Genomic DNA, 23,704 nt, shown 5'->3' on the forward strand with positions numbered 1-23,704 from the left:
CTCTCATCACTGCCCAGTAAACACTATGTGCTTCAGTTACATTTAAACCAACATTTTGTTCCAAATGGAAATAAATCATAACGTTAATCAAAATGCCACCTTACAAAAACAGCAAAAATCTGCGACCTCCATGCTAACTATTTCGCTTAACATTCGATGCTCAAATTGTAGTCCTGTTTACATTTCTCCCGGGCGCTGCAGCTGCTACATCATGTAGGCAAGTCGATCTGATTGGTTGTAGTTGGCACGCCCAGGCGGTGATAGACAGACCGTCAATCCAATCACCTGCCAAGTAGCTTGAAAAAAGTGACCGCCCCCTTCAGCAGCTGAGCTTGCCCGGTTCCAGATGGCTGTAGATTGTGAAACAAATGTGAAACAACCAACCGCCATCCATCTGGCAGCATCAGGTTACCCTTAAACCCTACCCCCCCCCCTGTGCCTAACCCTAAAAGACCCCCTACCCAATGCCTGAACCTAACCTGTGGAGACCCCCTCCTCAATGCCTAAAACCTAACCTGTGGAGACCCCCTCCTCAATGCCTAAAACCTAACCTGTGGAGACCCCCTCCTCAATGCCTAAAACCTAACCTGTGCCTACCAAGGCGTAACTTGACCTTTGCCTGACCCCAACAGGTGCAACAGTGCTTGTTTGATGGTGCACCCGTGGGCGACGTACATTATTTGCGCACAAGGGTACCATGCTTGTTAACATCCGATGCACAAGGTGCGTTACAGAGTGGCAATAGGCCTATAGGACGCCGTCGGAATGAGAATGTGTGTCCATTGTATGTGTGTCCATTGTAAATGGTCGTTGTTGTTCTTTGGCTTCCCAGCGGGGAAAGAGCGCCCTCTCTGCTGTGTCTACAGGTGGAAACCAATTACACATCCGGAAGAAACAGAAATGACAGGCTCTGGCCAGGGCCGTAGCCAGGGTTCCGAAATAGGGGAGGTCCAGCAAGGAAATTTGAGGGTTTTTTTCCCCCTTTTTTAGCCATATTTAGAGTAATATATCATTTTAAATCAACATTAGGATTATACTGTTGTGATGTCATTATTCAGTATATTCTCTTTCATGTCACCACCTGCTCAGCTCTCCTGTCAACATAATTGTAACTAACAAACACAAACTGTTTTAGCCAAATTCATATCAAAATGACACCTACAAACACAGGTACACAACCCAAGCCGTACACAACACACAAAGTCATCATCGATAATAAAAAAAACATACAGAGGGACATTTATTTATTCCTGATAGGAACGATTGAAAAATAAAATAAAATATATTATGTTGTTTTTAACTTTACACCACCTCTTTTTGTTACTTATTGGGTCATGAAACTGAAACCATGCATATAGCCACCTGCATACCTGACTTCGGGAGCTTGGCAATTGGCATCATGCATGATTAGCCAGTAGCATCCCAACGTGTCACACAGGTAACATTACTTAAGAGACAGACTAGACACTTACTTTCTTGGTTGTTGCTAAAAAATCTGTCAGTGTCACTCACTGTCTGTCGTTCACTCGCTCACTGTCTCGCAGCTCGCTCACCTTCAATTATCTCGCCAGGCAGACAGAGAGTCATCACTCACCACCATGCTGCTGCTCTCTCAGAATCAAGTTACCGCGGACACGGCGTCAGATGACTTCCTGCCTGACCTGCCTTTCGTTTCAAAATAAAAGAGATCCCGTGTTTTTCATGCTTTTCCATGCAGATTGTTTTATTTTTTTCTCTGAAATATTAGGGGAGGTCCGGACCTCCCCGTCCTCGTAGCTAGCTACGGCCATGGCTCTGGCATGACAAAAACGGCTCCGAAATCAGAAACTACGCAATATTTAAGGAACAGGAATAGCCTGACTCGACGGACAACAACCTTACTTTAAGGCAAGTAGGCCTACTGTTTTATTGTGATTGCTACATGCATGAAAAAGTAAGGACTTTGCTAATTGAGCCCGCAGTGAAAATACGGCATCCTACTCTGAGACTCGCATGAGAAGCAGGCTCACATTGAGGGTAGGTTTGTTTGCATAATGTCTCTCTCTCTCTCTCTCTCTCTCTCTCTCTCTCTCTCTCTCTCTCTCTCTCTCTCTCTCTCTCTCTCTCTCTCTCTCTCTCTCAATTCCATTTTCAATTCGAAGGGCTTTATTGGCATGATACATCTTACATTGCCAAAGCAACATTAGCAACACTTAGCAATTACAAAGAATCAAAAACAGAAAACAAGACATTTTGTTACCCAGTAACATAAATCACAAAATCTGAAGAGATATTCAAAGAGGAAGAGAAAAGAAAATTAAATGGAATGTGATAAAATAGAATATAATAGAAGACCATTGTTGACCGGAATCTATTCAGAATAATAACGGTAATAAGAACAGTAATACACGGGCAGTTAAATGGTGATAGTGCAAATAGTGAGCAATTACAGCCTAAAATTCACAGAATCTGTAAATAACCGTTGTTATTTTGAAATCTTCAGAAGAGAGAGAAAAACAAAACAAAGCAAAAAAGAATAAAATATAGCCTAATAGAATAAGATAAAATAAAATAGTAGTGTTGACCAAAAAGCCTATTTGGAACCTCTCTCTCTCTCTCTCTCTCTCTCTCTCTCTCTCTCTCTCTCTCTCTCTCTCTCGTCTAACCTCGCGTCACCAGGCTCTTCTCGTCTGAACTTCGGGACGGGAAAGAGGGAGGGTGAAGTCATTCTGAAGTCAGTTAGGCTACTACAACACCAGGCGGACTCAAATGCAGTGAGTCCACTTGGATTAACTAGCCTACAGAGAGAAGTTCTCACGGCAGTTTGGACACTTATTTAGATGGTGAACGCAATTGACCCGGGCGGATTCGGTTCCTCATTATTTGTAGTCATAATTGCCAGTTGTGTACATGACTCCTTCTCTCGGTACATGGCGACATTTCTCTTCTTTTTCTGTGACTCAGCTGATTGCCAGTACAGTGAGCGCAGGTCTGTGCAGGCTGTGAGCAGAGCGAGGCGGACCTTGTAGGGAGGTGCGGTGCGCTCCGCACAGACAACACAGACAAACAGACAGACAGACAGACAGACAGCTGCTGGACTGTTGTTTTATTTCATCACTTTTCATTTCGTCAAGAGGGAATATGACTTCTGTGTGGAAAAGACTGCAGCGGGTTGGCAAAAAGGCTTCAAAGTTTCAGTTTGTTGCTTCTTACCAGGAACTCGTTTTGGAGTGCACCAAGAAATGGTGAGTAGCTAAGACTTTCCTCTACTTTCTGCCCCGTGCTGCTGCTGCTGCTGCTGCGCAAATGGAAAGTTTGTCACAGTTTGAGTTGTAAATAGCCTTCCGAGAACACACAACACATGCCCCCTGCCACTCAACCATATCATATAAGACGTTAGGATGGGCGTATTGATCATGTTGTGGATGTTATAGCAACATGAAGGGCTAATTACCGTTTCCGCTATAGTATAGGCTGTCAGGATCAGACCATTAGGACCAGACTGGAGGATACTGAGGGCGTTGTGTGTGTGTGTGTGTGTGTGTGTTCGTGTGTGTGTGTGTGTGTGTGTGTGTGTGTGTGTGTGTGTGTGTGTCTGTCTGTCTGTCTGTCTGTCTGTCTCTCTCGCACGCACGCACGCACGCACGCACGCACGCGCACACACACACACACACACACACACACACACACACACACACACACACACACACACAGACAGACAGACAGACAGACAGACAGACAGACAGACACACACACACACACACACACACACACACACACACACACACACACACACACACACACACATACACAGAGAGAGAGAGAGAGAGAGAGAGAGAGAGAGAGAGACAGACAGACAGACAGACAGACAGACAGACAGACAGACAGACAGACAGACAGACAGACAGACAGACAGACAGACAGACAGACAGAGAGAGAGACATAGAGATGGGCCAGGTGACTGATGTGAATCTTCAGAGATCCAGGTTTCACACCCATAGACATACATAATTTCACCACAAGACCATGTCCAAACCTTATTCCAAATCACTTAGCATAGCCTACTGCAATTTGTAAAGCAATTTGTCTTGGTCACATTGGTGCAGAGAGATAAACAATGTCCACAGTACTGACACACATAGGAGTTGTCCACATACACATTGACATAGTTGTCCATCCTATTCTGCATGACATGCTATGGACATCAGACATACATGCAGTACAGACAATAGCCTATGACACTACATAGGAAAGGATACATTCAATACTCTACATAAATACTTGATTGATTGATATTGATCCCGAAGGAAATTCTGTTGTACAGTAGCTTCCAACATCTACATAGGAAGGTACAAGTTTCTATAGCTAAAGGCACGACGAGAGACTCAAACAATAGAAATAAACAAGATGAAATCAAAGAGCAGCTCTGGCAGAGACTGGGAAAGAAAGTGACGGTACAATCAGACAGCTGCATACAACACTCAGTAAGAGTGTAACATGAGATAGTACTGTCTGTCTTTGTGTCGAGTTACAAGATACATACATAGGCAATATATACACACGGTATACCATATACCCCGCATACATATTCATCTGTGCACGCATCAAACCTACATACATAGGCCTACAAACATACAGTATACATACTAACATAACATAACATTACATACGTACATATATACAAACATACATGCATACATTACGTAGGTAGGTAAGTACGTACGCACGCACGCACGCACACACCACTACATGCACACACTTGCCTGGTTGCGGCACATCTCAGTGGGCCCTGATCCACAGGGATCCCATCTATTGTACTCTGTTAAAGCCTTGGTTTGTTTGTATTTTAGTACTCCTTTCCTCTTTAAAAGAGAAAACTGTATAATACATACTGCCAGACATTATAAGTAGAAAAGAGAAAACTGTATAATACATACTGCCAGACATTATAAATAGAAAAGAGAAAACTGTATAATACATACTGCCAGACATTATAAATAGAAAAGAGAAAACTGTATAATACATACTGCCAGACATTATAAATAGAAAAGAGAAAACTGTATAATACATACTGCCAGACATTATACATAGAAAAGAGAAAACTGTATAATACATACTGCCAGACATTATAAATAGAAAAGAGAAAACTGTATAATACATACTGCCAGACATTATAAATAGAAAAGAGAAAACTGTATAATACATACTGCCAGACATAAATAGAAAAGAGAAAACTGTATAATACATACTGCCAGACATTATAAACAGGCTATTACATTTGATTTGTAGTTTTACATTCAACATCCACTTTTGAATAATTCAGCAGCCATTCACAGCAGACTCACTTTTCCTGTTACTTCATTTGGGAGATGTTCAGATGGTTTATTGCTGTTCAAGCCAGAGGGATTTCTCCCGTTGTGCAATTTCCTTAGTTTTCCTTAGGGTTAGGGTTAGGTTACCCTGGGCAGTATGATGCAGAGTGTTCAGCTCTGACAGTGACACAACAGGTCTGTGGTGTGGGTTAGGGTTAGGTTACCCTGGGCAGTACGATGCAGAGTGTTCAGCTCAGACAGTGACACAACAGGACTGTGGTGTGGGTTAGGGTTAGGTTACCCTGGGCAGTATGATGCAGAGTGTTCAGCTCTGACAGTGACACAACAGGTCTGTGGTGTGGGTTAGGGTTAGGTTACCCTGGGCAGTACGATGCAGAGTGTTCAGCTCTGACAGTGACACAACAGGTCTGTGGTGTGGGTTAGGGTTAGGTTACCCTGGGCAGTATGATGCAGAGTGTTCAGCTCTGACAGTGACACAACAGGTCTGTGGTGTGGGTTAGGGTTAGGTTACCCTGGGCAGTACGATAGAGAGTGTTCAGCTCTGACAGTGACGCAACAGGTCTGTGGTGTGGGTTAGGGTTAGGTTACCCTGGGCAGTACGATGCAGAGTGTTCAGCTCTGACAGTGACGCAACAGGTCTGTGGTGTGGGTTAGGGTTAGGTTACCCTGGGCAGTATGATGCAGAGTGTTCAGCTCTGACAGTGACACAACAGGTCTGTGGTGTGGGTTAGGGTTAGGTTACCCTGGGCAGTATGATGCAGAGTGTTCAGCTCTGACAGTGACACAACAGGTCTGTGGTGTGGGTTAGGGTTAGGTTACCCTGGGCAGTACGATGCAGAGTGTTCAGCTCAGACAGTGACACAACAGGCCTGTGGTGTGGGTTAGGGTTAGGTTACCCTGGGCAGTACGATGCAGAGTGTTCAGCTCTGACAGGACTGTGAGCAAAGGAAAGGCAAAAGTGGAACTTCTGGGGCTCAAGCTTGAGAATTACAGATGATATCACCATTGCAGAATCTGTTTCCATTATGGAGATGTTTGGTAGCCAATGTGTGCTTGTTCATCACTGTCAGATGCTTAAAAGCCTATCCACAACCATATTGAAAACACTTCACTTCTGAAGTGTCACATGTTTCTGAAAAGCTTCTCCATTCTGTCCAAAGTCTAAGTCGAGCTTCGACAAAGATCTTCACCTTGTTTCTCTTTAGAAACTGCATTACAGCACAACAGAGCGCATTTTCTGCATCACATTTTGCTCTAATGTGATGCGCGCGCACACACACACACACACACACACACACACACACACACACACACACACATTTGTGTGTGTGTGTGTGTGTGTGTGTGTGTGTGCGGATTTTATGGCAATGTGCTCAGCTGTTGATTCCTGACAGCCTTAAATGTATAAGATCCTCAAGGTTGTCAAAAGTATAGAAGTATCCTCCATACTAAAAGTAACACATTTAAATGGATACTATATTTATTTGCAACAGTATGGATAACAGCAGTGCATTGTGGTAATAGCATACGGTTGATTTTCCCCTCCTTATCATTGGTATCTGTTGCAAACAACGCAACTCTCGTGAGACTTGAGCGAGACTCTCGCAAGACTTGGATCAAGCAGAAGGTAAATGATATGGATTATATCTCTCTATAATAACGTCATGATGGAATAATCGTATCCTGACTGTAGTCAAAACAAGCTTGTTTAGTGCATGAGGGGCATGTGGGAAAAGCGGCTGCATGTCAAGTGCCAACTGAAGCGATTTTGAGCAATACTGCTGCTGCACCAATTTCAAAGATTTCTGTTCACATTACTTAGTTATACATAGAAAAAATAAAATTCTGCACAATTTGCACAACCTTCACTTCATGTACCAATCGCTCGACCCAATTCGGCACAACTTCACACTCCCTTATCTGCATTAGACTCTGACGTTCCTTCTTTACACTCTGGTGTCAATTACACATCACCTTGTTGTCAAAACACTACACACAATGTTCAGTTGTTGCACACACTTCTCAAGTCAAATCTCAAAGCATCAACCTACAACACACAAATATTCAAATCTCTAAACATTCAAGTCTGTTGAGCAAGTTGCAATCAGGACTGCAGCATAAAAGTGCCTTGAGCAACCCCCCCATCCGGGGGGGTTGAGCAGGCCGGTTTACAGTACTGTACTGTTCTCTGTGTGTACCGAAATAAAACTTTTTTTTGCTGCATATTTGTGTGCTGTTTTATGTTTGACTATGAAAAAAGTAGGCCTACACTGAGACATTTTACAAAAAGAGAAAGGGCTCATTCTCCAGAGTCATTGTCATTCATATGGTGTGTTCCATGTTTATGATTGTGTTTTCAATTTTGCACTTCAGTGTGCTGTACATGCTTGGTAGTGTGCAGCAAATGCTTAGTTGTCTGTACTCAATGAATGGTATGTGTGTGTCATTTGAAAATATGGCTGTGTACCAAATGAAAACACAAGTTCCATTTTGTGAACAGTTAAGAGATTTGATGGCAAAGAGTCATCTTGCAAAGGGAGTGTCAGTGGGCAGTACACCAGTCAGCTCCCCTGTACCTGCAATCTATGGTCAGGTTCCAAACCTCTCAGCGCTCCCTTCGCTCCTCCACCAGTGCAGGTCGCCTCGCCCCTCCTTCGCTACGGGGGCTCAAAAGTCGCTCATCCCGATCTCGACTCTTCTCGTCCCTGGCACCTCAATGGTGGAACGAGCTTCCACCTTCGGTCAGGACGGCTGAATCACTGCCGATCTTTCGGAAAAGACTAAAGACTCACCTTTTCAGGCTCCATCTGGGCCCTCCTTGATCTAACTTCGTTCTCTCTCTTTCACCCAAAAAAAAAAAAAAAAAAAAAAAAAAAAACTAACCTTAACTTGTACCACTAACCTAAACTTGTACCACTGTTCCTTCAGAAGTTGTAGTTATCACAGACTGTGCTCCATAGTAGATTGCTCTATTGCTGACAAAAATGTGTTATTGTAAGTCGCTTTGGATAAAAGCGTCTGCCAAATGACGTAATGTAATGTAATGTAATGTAATGTGTCAGGTTTAGCATTTTGTGTGTGTGAGGTTTTCAGTTTTGTGTGTGCAGTTTTGAGAAACGTGTGTTAACAATTGTGAAAAACTGTAATGAAGCAGAACCTTTTGTGATTTTGAAGATTTGATTTTGATTTCTTTCTTTGAGCCGCCTGGCTCTAACCTTGATGAGAAGTGTCAGTGTCAGTAAGGCCCTCACCTCCTTATCTCTGCAGCTTACAGGACACAATCATTGTGTCAGCATCTTTACAGTAGTGTGATAAGATAACAGTCTCACTCTCTCACACAGTAGTGTGATAAGATGATGCACTGATTGAAGCCAAGCTAGTGTGAATAAAGTGTCTGAGTTTTTAACAGCGGGATAGGCCTTGTGTTGGACTCAGAGAGGGTGAGGCAGCAGAATGAGTGATTACTCACACACACACACACGATGAAATCAGAGGGGTGAGGCAGGGAGTGAGGCAGCAGAAAGAGTGATTACTCACACACACACAATGAAATCAGAGGGGTGAGGCAGGGAGTGAGAGAAAGAGTGATTACTCACACACACACACGAAGAAATCAGAGCTTTTTTAAAGCCTCATCAATGAGGCAAGAAGGAGACAGGAAGCAAAGAGAGGAAACAGTGGTGATTTGTCCACATTTTCAGCCACATGTGTTTTTTAAAGGACAGCAGTCCATGAATGAGGGTGGGTGGTTGGGGGTCGATCCACCATTATTATAATATTTTGTGTGGCAATACATTGTATCGCACGAATGGCAAGTATCGCAATATTTTATTATGAAAATTGTCAGGTGCATGCAACATTTATAATGTTTTCATGACAGTGTTGGTCAGTCTGTCTGCTTGACAATCCCATTTTGCTACAATAAAAATGATTAAAGTGAGATGAACAGACTGGAAACTTGATCTTACTAGGAATCTCGCGCCCTCGATTGTTTTGGTTTGGGGTTCCTATGAAGGAAACCCCCAGGGTTTGGGCTGTGCTGCATTGACTGAGTGTGAATGTGTGCACTGTGCAGTGTCTGCTGTTTGCTGGGTGGTTGGCTTTGTTGGGGAGAGGGATGATATCATTTCTATGTGCTGGAGAATATGCTCAGCTGATGGCATGATGCCTTATTGTTTATTTAATTATTTCTACATTGATGTTTTATTTGCAGATTCATGTTCAAGTATATTATATTATATATATATATTATATATTATATTATATTATATTATATTATATTATATTATATTACCGTATATTATATTATATGTATATTTTGATGTATACATGTAAGGCATTTCCTGTAACAACCTAAGTATATGCAGATTGTAACAGCTACTTTCCTTTGGTTTTCCAGAACCACACACATACCAAGTAAACCCTGGCCTGAACATTGAACATCTTGAGTTTGTGCATTTTTACTGATGCCCCCTGGTGGTCACAATCTCTAAGAACTTTGTATATAGTCCTATCATTCACCAAAACAACTAGGAACCAATCTGAGGAATGTAGGAACCAATCAATTTCTGGTCCATATCACCCCAATCAAGACAACCGTTAAGCTGTGTTCACACTGAGATATTTATTTTTCTCCCTGTCGCTTGATTCAACCCTTTGGAATCGCTCTGTTGCTCTGTTTAAATCGCTCGTCAACAGGCACAAGAATTGACGGACATCTGGCTAACGTTAGACAGGATGAAAACGCAATGTCATGGTGTTTGTCCACTACGAGCCACTGTAGTTGTTTACAAACTAAGCCTATCAGCGTGCTCCTAACGCGAGCTTGCGTATCTATACCGGTAGTACAGACTTCACTTCATGTCAGCTGCCAATCAGCATTGAGCAGCAAGCGACTTTTGCCAGCGTAATTTCGCTCGAGTTGGGATATTTCATCTCGGGCGACGAGCAAATTTTCACCCTATCGCTCTGTCTCAATTCAATTCAATTCAATTCAATTCAATTCAATTCATTTATTGAAGAAAGAGTTTCGCAGAGACAGGTCTGAAATGCACTCTTCTTAACCAAAAAATGGACAAAGTGTACATACTGTAGGCTAAAAACTAAACAAGGATAAACAATTTAACTAAGTAAGTGAGTCACATATCAAGCCTCAACATGGAGATGGTGACGGTCAGACAGTTTTCACTTCTTTATCATTATAGAGTCTGACTGCAGTGTGTAGGAAGGCCTGCTGGAGGCGCTGTGTCCTGGCAGGCGGCATGGAGAGGGCGGTGCTGTTTCTCATTTGCCTACCAGTACATTGCAGTCTGGTTGGAGGGAGAAGATCATGTAGTAGATGGGATGGACTCATCATCTCTTTTAGTAAAGTGATTGCAGCTTCCTCCCTACGATTCTTTAGAGATGGGAGGTGGGGGAGCGGCCGTGTGCCACGTCTGGAGATGATCTTAATCTATGTTGTACTCGCTCTAACTCCTCCTCCTGTCCTTTGGTGCATCCAAACAGGAGGACATGTCCATACTCCAGCACTGATCTGATAAGGGCAAAGTAAATCAGTAGGAGGTCATCGACTGACATGCTTGTTCTGGCCAGCACTCTCAGCAGATAGATGATGCCTTGAGCACCATGTCCTGGACTTGGTGAGAGTGAGAGAGAGAGGAATCTACCTGCCAGCCTAGGTAGCGAGCAGATGGAACCACAGGCACTGCCTCTCCAGCCAGATGTAATGGTGTTATCACCAGGGCTTTTCTCACACAGGTGATCCGCACCTCCTTCTTCTTCTTCCCATTCAGGATCATGTCATTTTGCAGGGCCCATTCATCCAGATGCTGAGCTTCCAGTTGCATAGTCAGATCTGATGGCAGAGACCTGGTAGCAAGGCATCTTGAGAGACCGATGTCATCTGCATAACCCACCGATACTGAGTCATCAAAGAGAGTGTTCCTAGATGTAGAGCAGGAATAGGAATGGAGACCACACACCTCCTTGAGGGACTCCAGATGTTATGTGAGTCCACTGGCTGTATGTATTGTTGACACAACTACTCGTTGTGTCCTGCCGTGGAGATAGTTGAGGGTCCATGCAATGTCCCGGGGGTCTGAGATGACCTCACAAAAACGCTACATCAGTGTGGCATGGTTGACTCTATCAAAGGCCTTGCTCATATCAGCCAATAACACCTGGATCACTGTGCCATCACGAGAGTCCAGCGCAGTAAGCCAGGACTGGTAGGCTTTGACCAGGGCAATTGTCGTGGAAGACTTCTTTTGGTAGGCAAATTGGTCCTTCACCACTGAGAGGATGTCTCTGTCGCTCGGACGCCCAGCGATTTTTCTCCCGGGCGAAGATACGCTCAATCGCTCGTTTGCATTTACTTTATATGTAAACTCGATGCCAGCGAAAAACTTTAATAGGTCGGTGTGAACGCACCTTTACACAAATGTCAGTTACACACGGCCTGCCTGGTAAACAAATGTGCATGGCTGGTACAATTTCAAATCGGCCAGCCACTTTGGCTGACAACAGGCTCATCAACGCTTTCCCAAGCCGGCCATATGCTATTTTTCCACCTAGCCTTGTTTCTTTCTTTTTTTTTTATCTCTCTCGGTTTTTCTCCCATTTTCTCCCCAATTGTATTTGGCCAATTCCCCCTGCTGTGCTGGTCGTTGCTCCACGCCCTCTGCTGATCTGGGGAGAGTTGTAGACTAGCACATGCGCTTCTTCTGATACATGTGCAATTGCCAGACACTTCTTTTCACCTGACAGCGAGGGGTTTCATCTGCAGGACGTAGCGCGTGGGAGGATCCTGCTATTCCCCCCAGTTCCCCTCCCCCAGAACAGGCACCCCGGCCGGCCAGAGGAGGAACTAGTGCAGTGACCAGAACTCATAGAGAGCTGCAGGAATGAGTCCGGAAAACATGGATGCTAACACTTCCGGTTCTTCACTGTTTTCGTCTATGGGATTTTTGAATGGGTTTTTGGCGCGATGCTTCAAATAAGGTCTGTGGTTAACGCAAGCTTAATCAAATGCGAACCAGTGTTCAGCAGGATAATCTTCACACATGAGGACCACTTTTATGAGTTTTTAAGCTATTACGTGCCGTTAAAAGGGCGGCTAGCTAGCAAACGGCTAAATGAGACTACACTGTTGAGTCGACGGGGATATTATATGTCATAACGTCATCACTTCAAAGGACGAACACGGAAATTCTCTTTCCCTCACCTGGTTCAGCCCGGGGTAATCAGTGCACAGCAGCGCACACATCAACAACACTCCAGGTTGAGTGGTGACGTGAGGTGGAAGCCTATGCGACACTGTGTGTAGTTCTGGATTAGCTTAGCATGAGCTTTTTACTTCTAGGGCTTGCATTTACGCTTCATAACTCATGAAAGTGGTCCTCATGTGTGAAGATTATCCTGCTGAACACTGGTTTGATTAAGCTTGCGTTGCCCAGAGCCCTTATTTGAAGCATCGCGCCAAAATCCCATAGGCAGAAACAGTGAAGAACCATGAAGTCCGGGACTTCCGCATTCTGACTACAAAAATACGTCATCCCTGCGGCTCTCTATACCCCACCGGCTTCCCACCCGCAGACACGGCCAATTGTTTCTGTAGGAACGTCTGACCAAGCCGGAAGTACCGCTGCCTGGAATTGAAGTTTCAATTATATGTATGTATGTATGTACAGTATATATGTATGTATGTATGTACAGTATGTATGTATGTATGTATGTATGTATGTATGTATGTATGTATATGTATGTGTGTATGTATGTATGTATGTATGTACTGTATGTACAGTATGTATGTATGTATGTATGTATGTATGTATGTATGTATGTATGTACAGTATGTATGTACATACAGTATGTATGTATGTACATACATACTGTACGTACATACATACATACATACATACATACATACATACAGTATGTATGTATGTATGTATGTATGTATGTATGTATGTACAGTATGTATGTACATACAGTATGTATGTATGTATGTATGTATGTACATACATACAGTATGTATGTATGTATGTATGTATGTATGTATGTATGTATGTATGTACGTACTGTGTGTATGTGTGTATGTGTGTATGTGTGTATGAATGTATGTATGTATGTATGTACTGTATGTACTGTATGTATGTACAGTATGTATGTATGTATGTATATCATATATATGTATGATTATTGTTTGCTGAATAATGAAATATGAACCACGATACATAGTTATTGTATGCGACTGACAACAGTCTTATGCCTGACTGCTGATGTAGAATAGACTTTTTGGATTAAACCTGAGTACAAACAGTTGTTATTTTGCCTCACACAGTTTAAAGTTATGGCAGTGTTTAGCGTTTTAGACCTCGCTGAGTTGTTTTTAAGTTTAGGGTCTTCCCTCTTTCTCTTTCCTTCCTTTCCTCCACCCCCATCCCTCTGTCTTCCCCTCCAGCCCCTCTGCTCTGTCTATTTCTGATGCCACTCCTCCTGACCCCCTAACACACATACCACACACACACACTCTCTCTCTCTCTCTCTCTCTTCCTATTGCTATACATATACTGCAACCCGAGACAATGTACTGCATCGTAGCCTCAGCTGGCATCCGCTGTCTGTTACAGCTACTGTAGATGTTTTACTGTCCATAAACTATTACTAGAGATATTGTGAAACAGGCGAGGGTGTTATGAAGGCTGTGGTCATATACTTGTATATTTGGAGTTAGCAGTTGCGTTTAGGAGTACTTCTTCTAGTAATATCATGCCCAGATTTATTTGTGTATGAGGTCGTGTGTGTGTGTGTGTGTGTGTGTGTGTGTGTGTGTGTGTGTGTGTGTGTGTGTGTGTGTGTGTGTGTGTGTGTCGGGGGAATTGGCCAAGTGAAGGGGGTTCCTTCTTCCTGCTCAGAGGCACGTTCCTCCCATTCATATAGACCCAGGTCACATGACTCAGCAGCTTCCTGTTTCACTTCCTGCACTGCAGAGGCCTAAAAAACACAATGGAAAACACACATGCACACATTTGACAAACACACACATTTACATCCCTGCATACAGTCAGTGCATACAGTCAGTGCATACAGTCAGTGCATACAGTCAGTGCATACAGTCAGTGCATACAGTCAGTGCATACAGATAGACTGATGCGTGATGTACTCAAACACACACACATTTACATCCCTGCATACAGTCAGTGCATACAGATAGACTGATGCGTGATGTACTCAAACACACACATTTACATCCTTGCATACAGTCAGTGCATACAGATAGACTGATGCGTGATGTACTCAAACACACACATTTACATCCTTGCATACAGTCAGTGCATACAGATAGACTGATGCATACAGTCAGTGCATACAGATAGACTGATGCGTGATGTACTCAAACACACACATTTACATCCTTGCATACAGTCAGTGCATACAGATAGACTGATGCGTGATGTACTCAAACACACACATTTACATCCTTGCATACAGTCAGTGCATACAGATAGACTGATGCGTGATGTACTCAAACACACACATTTACATCCTTGCATACAGTCAGTGCATACAGATAGACTGATGCATACAGTCAGTGCATACAGATAGACTGATGCATACAGTCAGTGCATACAGATAGACTGATGCATACAGTCAGTGCATACAGTCAGTGCATACAGATAGACTGATGCGTGATGTACTCAAACTACACACACATGCCATGCATTCACAAAGGAACAGCTGCCTGCATACACACAGAGATACACATGCGCGCACACACACACACACATGCATGCGCGCATGCACACGCACACACACACACACACACACACACACACTTACAACCTTGCAGACTGACACACAATTTACTCAGATTAGACCAGGGGGTCAAACATGTGGCCCGGCCGGGGGCCAGATCCGGCCCCCCAAAGGGTCCAATGCGGCCCAAAGGATGACTTTGCAAAGTGTGAACATTGCAATGAGAAGTCCTTCAATCCAATGTGATGCACTTGTGAAGGCTAAGAGGTACCAGGTTTCAGGAGCAAGTTCAATATTAAGTCGCCTATTCATGTTATCTGTATGAATCACTAAATAGTCAGCTATTTTCATTACTTTCAATCTTTATATGAATGATCTCTCTGTACAGCTCAGCAGCTGCCGAATGGGTTATGTGATTGGTAACACCATTGTAAATCACTTTATGTATGCCGATGATTTGGTCATCCTGTCTCCGAGTAGTACTGTTTTCCAACAGTGGCTGCATATCTGTTGTGACTATGGAGGTCGTTTTGATGTGGAATACAATGCTAAAAAGAGTGTCACTATGATCTGCAGAACAAGAGGCGATAAGGATCTCTCCATTCCTTCTTTTGATCTGTCTGGGCAGGTGCTGGCAGTTTGCTGTAGAACTAAATATTTGGGTCATATTATAACTGATCAAATGAGTGATGATGATGACATGTGCAGACAGAGGCGTGTACTGTATGCTCAAGCTAACATGCTGAGGAAGAAGTTGTATTTTTGCTCAGATGATGTAGATAGATAGATAGATAGATAGATTTTTATTTCTGTGTCATGCACCATATTCAAGGTGCCCAGCCCGTCTGGGCTTACAAGACACAAATCATTCAAGTTCAACAATACAAACAAATCAACAAACAAGCTACAAAACGCTCAAACATAAACAAGACAGAGTTATATTCACATGAACAACTTCTCCATTCTGAATTTCCAAGCCCTCCCAATAAACCTGGCCAAACTGAAGACTTCATCTCTGAACAACCATTCCAACTTCGCATCATCTCCTGACCAAAATAGTTCCGGTTTCTTATTTTGCATTAAAGGAACACTCCGCCCATTTTCAACCAGCTTTGTATCATTAGAACATCAGTAGTATATCAGAAAACTGTAAACTGTTTTGAAGTCTGTCATTTAATTTGACAGTTATTGAGTGTTAAAGTGTGGACCAGTGACATCACTGGTCCACAGGTCCACACTAACTCAAATTAATAACTCATGAACTCAAATCAACTCTCAATAACTGTCAAATTAGATGAATGATGAATAGTTTGACAGTTATTGAGAGTTGATTTGAGTTAATGAGTTATTAATTTGAGTTAGTGTGGACCAGTGGTCCACACTTTAACACTCAATAACTGTCAAATTAAATGACAGACTTCAAAACAGTTTACAGTTTTCTGATATACTACTGATGTTCTAATGATACAAAGCTGGTTGAAAATGGGCGAAATAGAGACAATCTTGGTTGCTCATATAGCGTACAATGAAACAAAAAATTAAATTCATCTTCCACAACACCTAATTCACATACAGTACAAAGTCTCTCCTCCTCAGCAATAGAATTGAACCTGCCAACCTCAATAGCCAAAGGGAGGGTACCCGTTCTCAACTGGGCACATAAAGATCTTCTGGATCTATCCAGGGGTAAAGTAACATAGGGTTCTGGAGTGAACATATTTTTAATTTGAACATTATGTTCTAAGTTTTGGTTTGAGCCAGATGTCATTGGCCCATTTTTCTTTATAATCAAGAAATAGCCTATGTTTAATAACGCGAACACTACAACCGTAAACTGTTTCTGAAAATAAATTGCTGGTCGGCTTCCCTGAACACATCATTCATATCATTACACCATGGATGGTTATGTGCTTTATCCCAGTTAAACACTTGTAAACACATGTAAAGGTAAACCTGTTTAGAGCCTACTGTACAGTACTCCTCTTTATACTGCCCCCCTGTGGGTCAAGACAAGATGTAGCAGCACCAGTGAAATGTTTTGTGAAGCAGGAGTTAGCACCTTTCATGCCCTGCTGAGAAACCTGATGTATAAGTTTATCTGTCGTCTGAATGTGTCTCAGAATATGATAATCGTGTTGCTGTCTCAACCCAATCAGTGACACTAGATACCTGTCTTCCATCTGGAAACATTGGTACAGTGTCTTATTGTAGTATTGTTGAGTGGCTAGTGTTCTTGTTGTGTTGTTTACCTGTTTTATATGTACTGTGTGTTTTATATGTACTGTGTGTTTTATATGTACTGTGTGTTTTATATGTACTGTGTGTTTTTTATGTACTGTGTGTTTTATATGTACTGTGTGTTTTATATGTACTGTGTGTTTTTTATGTACTGTGTGTTTTATATGTACTGTGTGTTTTATATGTACTGTGTGTTTTATATGTACTGTGTGTTTTTTATGTACTGTGTGTTTTATATGTACTGTGTGTTTTTTATGTACTGTGTGTTTTATATGTACTGTGTGTTTTTTATTGGACCTTGTGTCTGACAATAAAGTGATGATGATGATGATGATGATTACCTTTGCTTGACTATAGAGAATTGCACAGTTCCACTGTCTGACCGCCACCATCTCCATGTTGAGGCTTGATATGTGAATCACTTACTTAGTTAAATTGTTTATCCTTGTTTAGTTTTTAGCCTACAGTATGTACACTTTGTCAATTTTTAATCTTTGTTGTTAAAGGAGAATTTCGGTTTTTTTGAACCTGGAGCCATTTCCTGGCATTAATTATGATTTGGCCACTCACCTAGCGATGTCTGCAGCGTTTCTGGGCGTCCTAGCGTTGTTTTGAGATCAATATCGTCCAAGTCAGTCGTAAAATGGAGTTGATTTGGGGCCAAGTGGTAGCCTGTATTTCCTGCATCTAAATAGCTATTTTTCTTCCCGTTTTCGCCACATATCGCCGTAATCAGATCCGTCAACATCCAGCCGAGTGTTATTTCACCCCAGGCTGTTTCCTGGACTGCACAGGGATCAAATTACCTCAAACGTGATCTAGGTCACCAAGTCTCGTGAAGTCCCGCGATACTTTCCTGTCGACTGGCCAAATACAGGCAGGACGCTTTGCGGTCGTGGTTTTAGCGTAACCTATGTGGGGTTTGGCGTAACCTATGTGGGATTCGAAATAACGAAGGTTATGCCAAACCCCACATAGGTTACGCCAAACCCCACATAGGTTACGCTAAAACCACGACCGCAAAGCGTCCTGCCTGTATTTGGCCAGTCGACAGGAAAGTATCGCGGGACTTCACGAGACTTGGTGACCTAGATCACGTTTGAGGTAATTTGATCCCTGTGCAGTCCAGGAAACAGCCTGGGGTGAAATAACACTCGGCTGGATGTTGACGGATCAGATTACGGCGATATTTGGCGAAAAAGGGAAGAAAAATAGCTATTTAGATGCAGGAAATACAGGCTCACACTTGGCCCCAAATCAACTCCACTTTACGACTGACTTGGACGCTATTGATATCAAAACAACGCTAGGACGCCCAGATACGCCGCGGGGATCGCCTGGTGAGTGGACAAATCATAATTAATGGCAGGAGATGGCTCCAGGTTCGAAAAAACCGAAATTCTCCTTTAAGAAGAGTGCATTTCAGACCTGTCTCTGCGAAACTCTTTCTTTAATAAATGAATTGAATTGTAATCAGGGGTGTAGTGATCAATACAGAGGTGGGTTAAACTATCCAAGGTGAGTAGTTTACCCACCTTGTTTGCCTTCATTGATTGATACAGTTGATCTGAAAATAGGTGAGTAAATTATCTGCCTCATTTTAAAGGGGTGGGTAAATTGTGTTTACTTGCATTTACTACACCCCTGATTGTAATGCACAGTACAGACAGTAGATAATGTGCTTGATGGTATCTGAGATGGTATCTGAGATAACCCTATTGTAGGGTTGTACCTGTCATTCTTTACACTAAGATAAACGGGAACATTAGGAGGTTTTGTCATTTATAGGTTATTATTGATTATTGATTTTCATTGTCTGGCCCACTTGACACCAAATTGGGTCGCATCTGCATACATACACACACACACACACACACACACACACACACACAGACACACAGACACACACACACACACACACACACACACACACACACACACACACACACACACACACACACACACACACACACACACACACACACACACACACACACACACACACACACACACACACACACACACACACACACACAGTCTTGTCTTTAACTGCAAGGCATGATTGCCCTTACTTAGTTTGCTGTGACTGTCATAAGATCTCCAGTGTTCTGTGTGTATAATATCCATGTTGTTGAGGAGTTACAGACATTAAGGGCCCTATCTTCGCAACGGTGGCAATTTTGCGTTAGCGCCCGTTTTGCGCTGGAATAGTGCCGCGCAAAGCCCTAATTGTGGGCGTGTCGGCCCGCTGCGCTTCACGTCATCTCAGCGCAAACCTCCATATATGCCCATAACAGGATTCACAAGGTGAGATCACTCCCCTTAAAAGCCACAGCGTCACTGCCATCACGTCTATGACACCATGCTTCTTTCTTGCTGAGAGCAAGCAGAGAAACAGAGAGAGAAGAGAGAGGGGGAGAGAGAGAGAGAGGGCCGCCGCGCAATTACGCAGTGATGTCCCAAAGCGTGCGCTTACTGTAATTAGACGTTTGGTTCATATAGGCCAGCGATCCTCAAAGTCCGGACTCCGGTCCGCATCCGGACCCAGACGCTGTCCTATCCGGACCGAGCCCTATAACCTACAAATCACTGAATAGTTACATTTTCACGGAGCATTTCTATTTTAACCGGCACATGCTTTTCTAGCCTTTACGGTACTGGTTTATCTGTCAGGAAGCTCACAGACCAATGCATGCGTTGTAAATCATCACACGTGATGCTACTCAGCCAATCAACAAGCGAATCGATTCTGCCTGCTGCTGCTGTGGGAGAGTTGACACACGGACGGAGGAGAGGCGAGACTCGGAGAAATGCGAGAGAAGTATTTCACATCGCGTGCTCAAAAGAAACGAGTAGACCGCGAAAACAAAGCTTTAGTTTTAATCCAGAGCAGGCAGACTCATGTTCATTCATTGGTCTCACGAGCAGTTCAAAACCACTATGTCTCGTGAAGTGTGATGCGATCCTGACCAGCTGTCTATGGAAGTGCCACACATGAGCACACACACACTCAAATCCAGGGCGCACACACATGCACTGCCCAACGGCATGCAAAGTTTGCATTGCGAGCGACCGATAGATAGAAAGACAGACAGACAGACAAACAGAGTGGGAGCTCACTTCTATCAAGAGAAAAGGAGGTTTGTTGGCTGAGAGCCTGACTGATAAAATGTGAAATGGAGTTAAGGGGGAACTTATTTTTCTAAAATTAAAGCACTTTATTTTAAGATGCAAATTTTTCCAAAGCACTCTGTTGTGTTATTTCTAAATGCAGCCATTATTTTACTTGAAATGAGAAAAGAACATGTATTTATTATTAGTGTAGGCTAGTTATTTATAATTAATCCAGTTAAATATGAAAACTGTAAATAAACATTATTGATGCCTAATTCCAATTGACTATGATTGTTTGGCACTTGTTGCCTATATTTATTTTATTTTTTTGTTTTGTTTTTACCATGTTCGAAATAAATCTAATCTAATGTTTATTTTGATTTAACAGTCAGTCATTGACTACATACAGACGTTGTACCATTAGGCTACTGCAATCATTGAAGTAGCCTAAGTTCAATGGCACTGAATCATAACGCAAGCTCAATGTTCCGGACCTTCGCTTGAGGACATTTTCTCTATCTGGACCTCTTAGAATTTTAATTGAGTGCCCCTGATATAGGCTATAACATAGGCCTACACATCTACAAATATTTGTTTCTTTAATAGGGTAGGAATGTGTGAGATTTTACTTCTAGCCTATTTCAATAGCCGATGTCAGAATTGTCCACTCTGGTTAAGCCATTGACTGCGGTCACGCCATCTGCGCTGTGGAGAAGCTGGTCTTGCTTGCGTGCAATTGCAGGGAAAGAGGTCATATGGCCGGACACTACAGGTGTTGTGCCAAAAAGTGATTTGCGTTTTGAATTGGATTAGGGGAACGAGGGTCTGGCGGGGCGGGAGTCTGTGTGTAGCCCGGGGACGGGCGCTTAAGTGTGGCATGCGCAGGTTCGGCTAGTGCGCCGGGTGCTGGAGGGGGTCTCCCCCGGAGAAGGTGGGAGCTGGACGGGTAGGTGGGGTGGGGGTGGGTCGGTGCCCCGGGTGCTTTGGGCCGGTGTCATGCCGAGTTTTGCACCCCCGCCGCCAAATGCATCCCCACCTCACGGGAGCATATTGTAATGATTTATACGCAAACTTAACTTTTTATAGGATAGTTCAAATAAGCTATGGTGTACTACTGTAAAAAAAGAAAGAAAAAACAAATGTTTTCAATAAATAGACTTTAGATCCCCCTAGTGGAAAACTGAAACACCCGAGTTGCGGTCCCTAGCGCCAGCAAGTGTCACATATTCACCTTTTCTCTTAAAATTGTACTCAAAACGATAAATCGATTAGCAAAATAGTTGTAGATTAATTTTCTGTCGATCGACTAATCGATTAATCGTTGCAGCTCTACTTTATAGTTGAAAAATAGCTAAACAAGAGCCTCACATTTTTGAAGCTTTTAGAGCAGTATGTAATCAATGTAAGATGGTTTTCATGTAATGACATGTGGACTGATCTAGGCTCATCTGATGTGTTTGATGTGTCTCTAGGCAACCAGACAAGCTGAGGGTAGTGTGGACCAGGAGGAACAGACGCATGTGCTCCAAGGTGAAACTACTGAAACACCACACCCACACACACACACACACACACGTGCACACACACGCACACGCACACACATGCACACGCACACACACGCACACGCACATGCACACACACACACACACACACACACACACACACACACACACACACATACACACACACAGGTGTTCTCTCTAACATGGTGTTTGTTGTGCAGCTCCACAGTTGGCAGCCAGGAATCAAGAACCCATACAGAGGCATGGTGGTTTGGCCGGTACCAGAGAACATTGACATCTCCGTTACACTATTCAAGGTACTGTTATCACAACGGGACACACTATAGCCGTTTTCACACATGCGCTTTTTACCGCTAAATGACCGGAAAGCGGTCTAATGCCTTCATGTGTGAAAGTTGTTTTCCGGTATAAGTGCGACCCCGTTATCGCAGACTTTTCACCAGTTTTGAGCCAGTCAGAAGAGCGGTATGCCGCGATAAGGGACACAAGTGTGAAACGGGTCCAGTCATTTGCCGGTCCTTCTCTCATGGGCGAGGTGTACACACGTTGCTTAACGTTCACGTCCAGCGTGCATCATCTAATCATTCGCGCACATCAAAGCAAACTACTTCCACATTTCGCTTCGTGCATTTGCTTTCTCTACATACATACAAGCGTTGGGCAGCTTGCAAGCCGCTGCCATTCTCGCTGTCTGTCCTCTCGAGCAGAGAGGGGAGGGGGGAAATCGGCTGTGTTTATTACGCTGGCTTGGATACTACTGTGCACTGCAGCCCATGAGCGAATGTGAAGGATACAACATACTCTTAAGTCAAACGAGTGTGATTTATTGTGTGACAAGCGAACTTATTTCACCATCGGAGTTTTGCCGACCCCCAAAATAAGTTTCTAGGTTGTCATGAGAGCGGTACGTATGGCTGCTTCATGTGTGGGCATGCTCCCCCCCCCTCTCTCTGCTCGCACTCTGGCCAGTCCTTCAGTCCAGCCCGACAGGGACACAGACACCGAAAATGGCAAAGGCTTGTTCGAGTCTTGCAAGCCGCCCAACGCTTGTAAACAGATGCACGAAGCCAAATGTGGAAGTATTTTGCTTACGTTGCCGACAGCGAAGGCAAGCCCGGACACATCAAACTAAGCCAGTCTGTAAAAAGTGCTTCAACGCGACGCAGGTGAACGGATAAACATGGAACCAGCCAGGCTATTTCTCTCAGACACGGATCCCAACTTCTTCAAAGATTTCAGTTCAAAAACTGGTTAGCGAATGTGAAGGATACAACTTACTCTTAAGTCAAACGAGTGTGATTTATTGTGTGACAAACAAACTTATTTCACCATCAGAGTTTTGCCGACCCCCAAAATAAGCTCCCCCCTCCCCCCGCCCCCCAACATACAGGCTATTTGACGACTATATTCACACATGCAGCGCTCAGGTGTGAAGGGAAATGTCCGATATTGACTTACAGGTAATTTTCCGATACGCATGTGGGAAAAAGGCTTATGAGACTTTATACTTGATATACTTATTCAAGGTACTGTTATCACAACGGGGCACACTATGAGACTTTATACTTTATACTACAACGGGACAACTCAGTAATATAACTTATTACTTATAGGATTTCAGTAATATTATACCAGTTAAACACGATTTCAGACGGACAAGCCCGTCTTTTATTGTCACACGAACACTTCAACACATGCATGCGGCCACAAACACACACTCATGCTGACGGTGGCCGGTGAAATGTCCTCTGCATTTGACCC

At 43.3% G+C, this 23,704-nt stretch overlaps 1 protein-coding gene across 2 annotated transcripts in view; it reads left to right on the forward strand.

The window, feature by feature from the left end:
* Positions 1-3,120: 3,120 nt before the first annotated feature.
* The window catches only part of LOC310784677 (EH domain-binding protein 1-like), a gene marked incomplete at its 5' end in the record, with an annotated part of 83,098 nt that continues 62,514 nt past the window's right edge, over positions 3,121-23,704 (forward strand). For both annotated transcript variants that reach the window (XM_083645702.1, XM_083645703.1), the window contains 3 exons: positions 3,121-3,224; positions 21,893-21,950; positions 22,144-22,239. In XM_083645702.1, coding sequence (XP_083501828.1) covers positions 3,121-3,224; positions 21,893-21,950; positions 22,144-22,239 — 258 coding nt within the window. The remainder of the gene's footprint in view (positions 3,225-21,892; positions 21,951-22,143; positions 22,240-23,704) is intronic.

This window comes from Poromitra crassiceps (assembly GCF_964638095.1).
Source record: "Poromitra crassiceps genome assembly, chromosome: 1".
Taxonomy (NCBI): Eukaryota; Metazoa; Chordata; class Actinopteri; order Beryciformes; family Melamphaidae; genus Poromitra; species Poromitra crassiceps.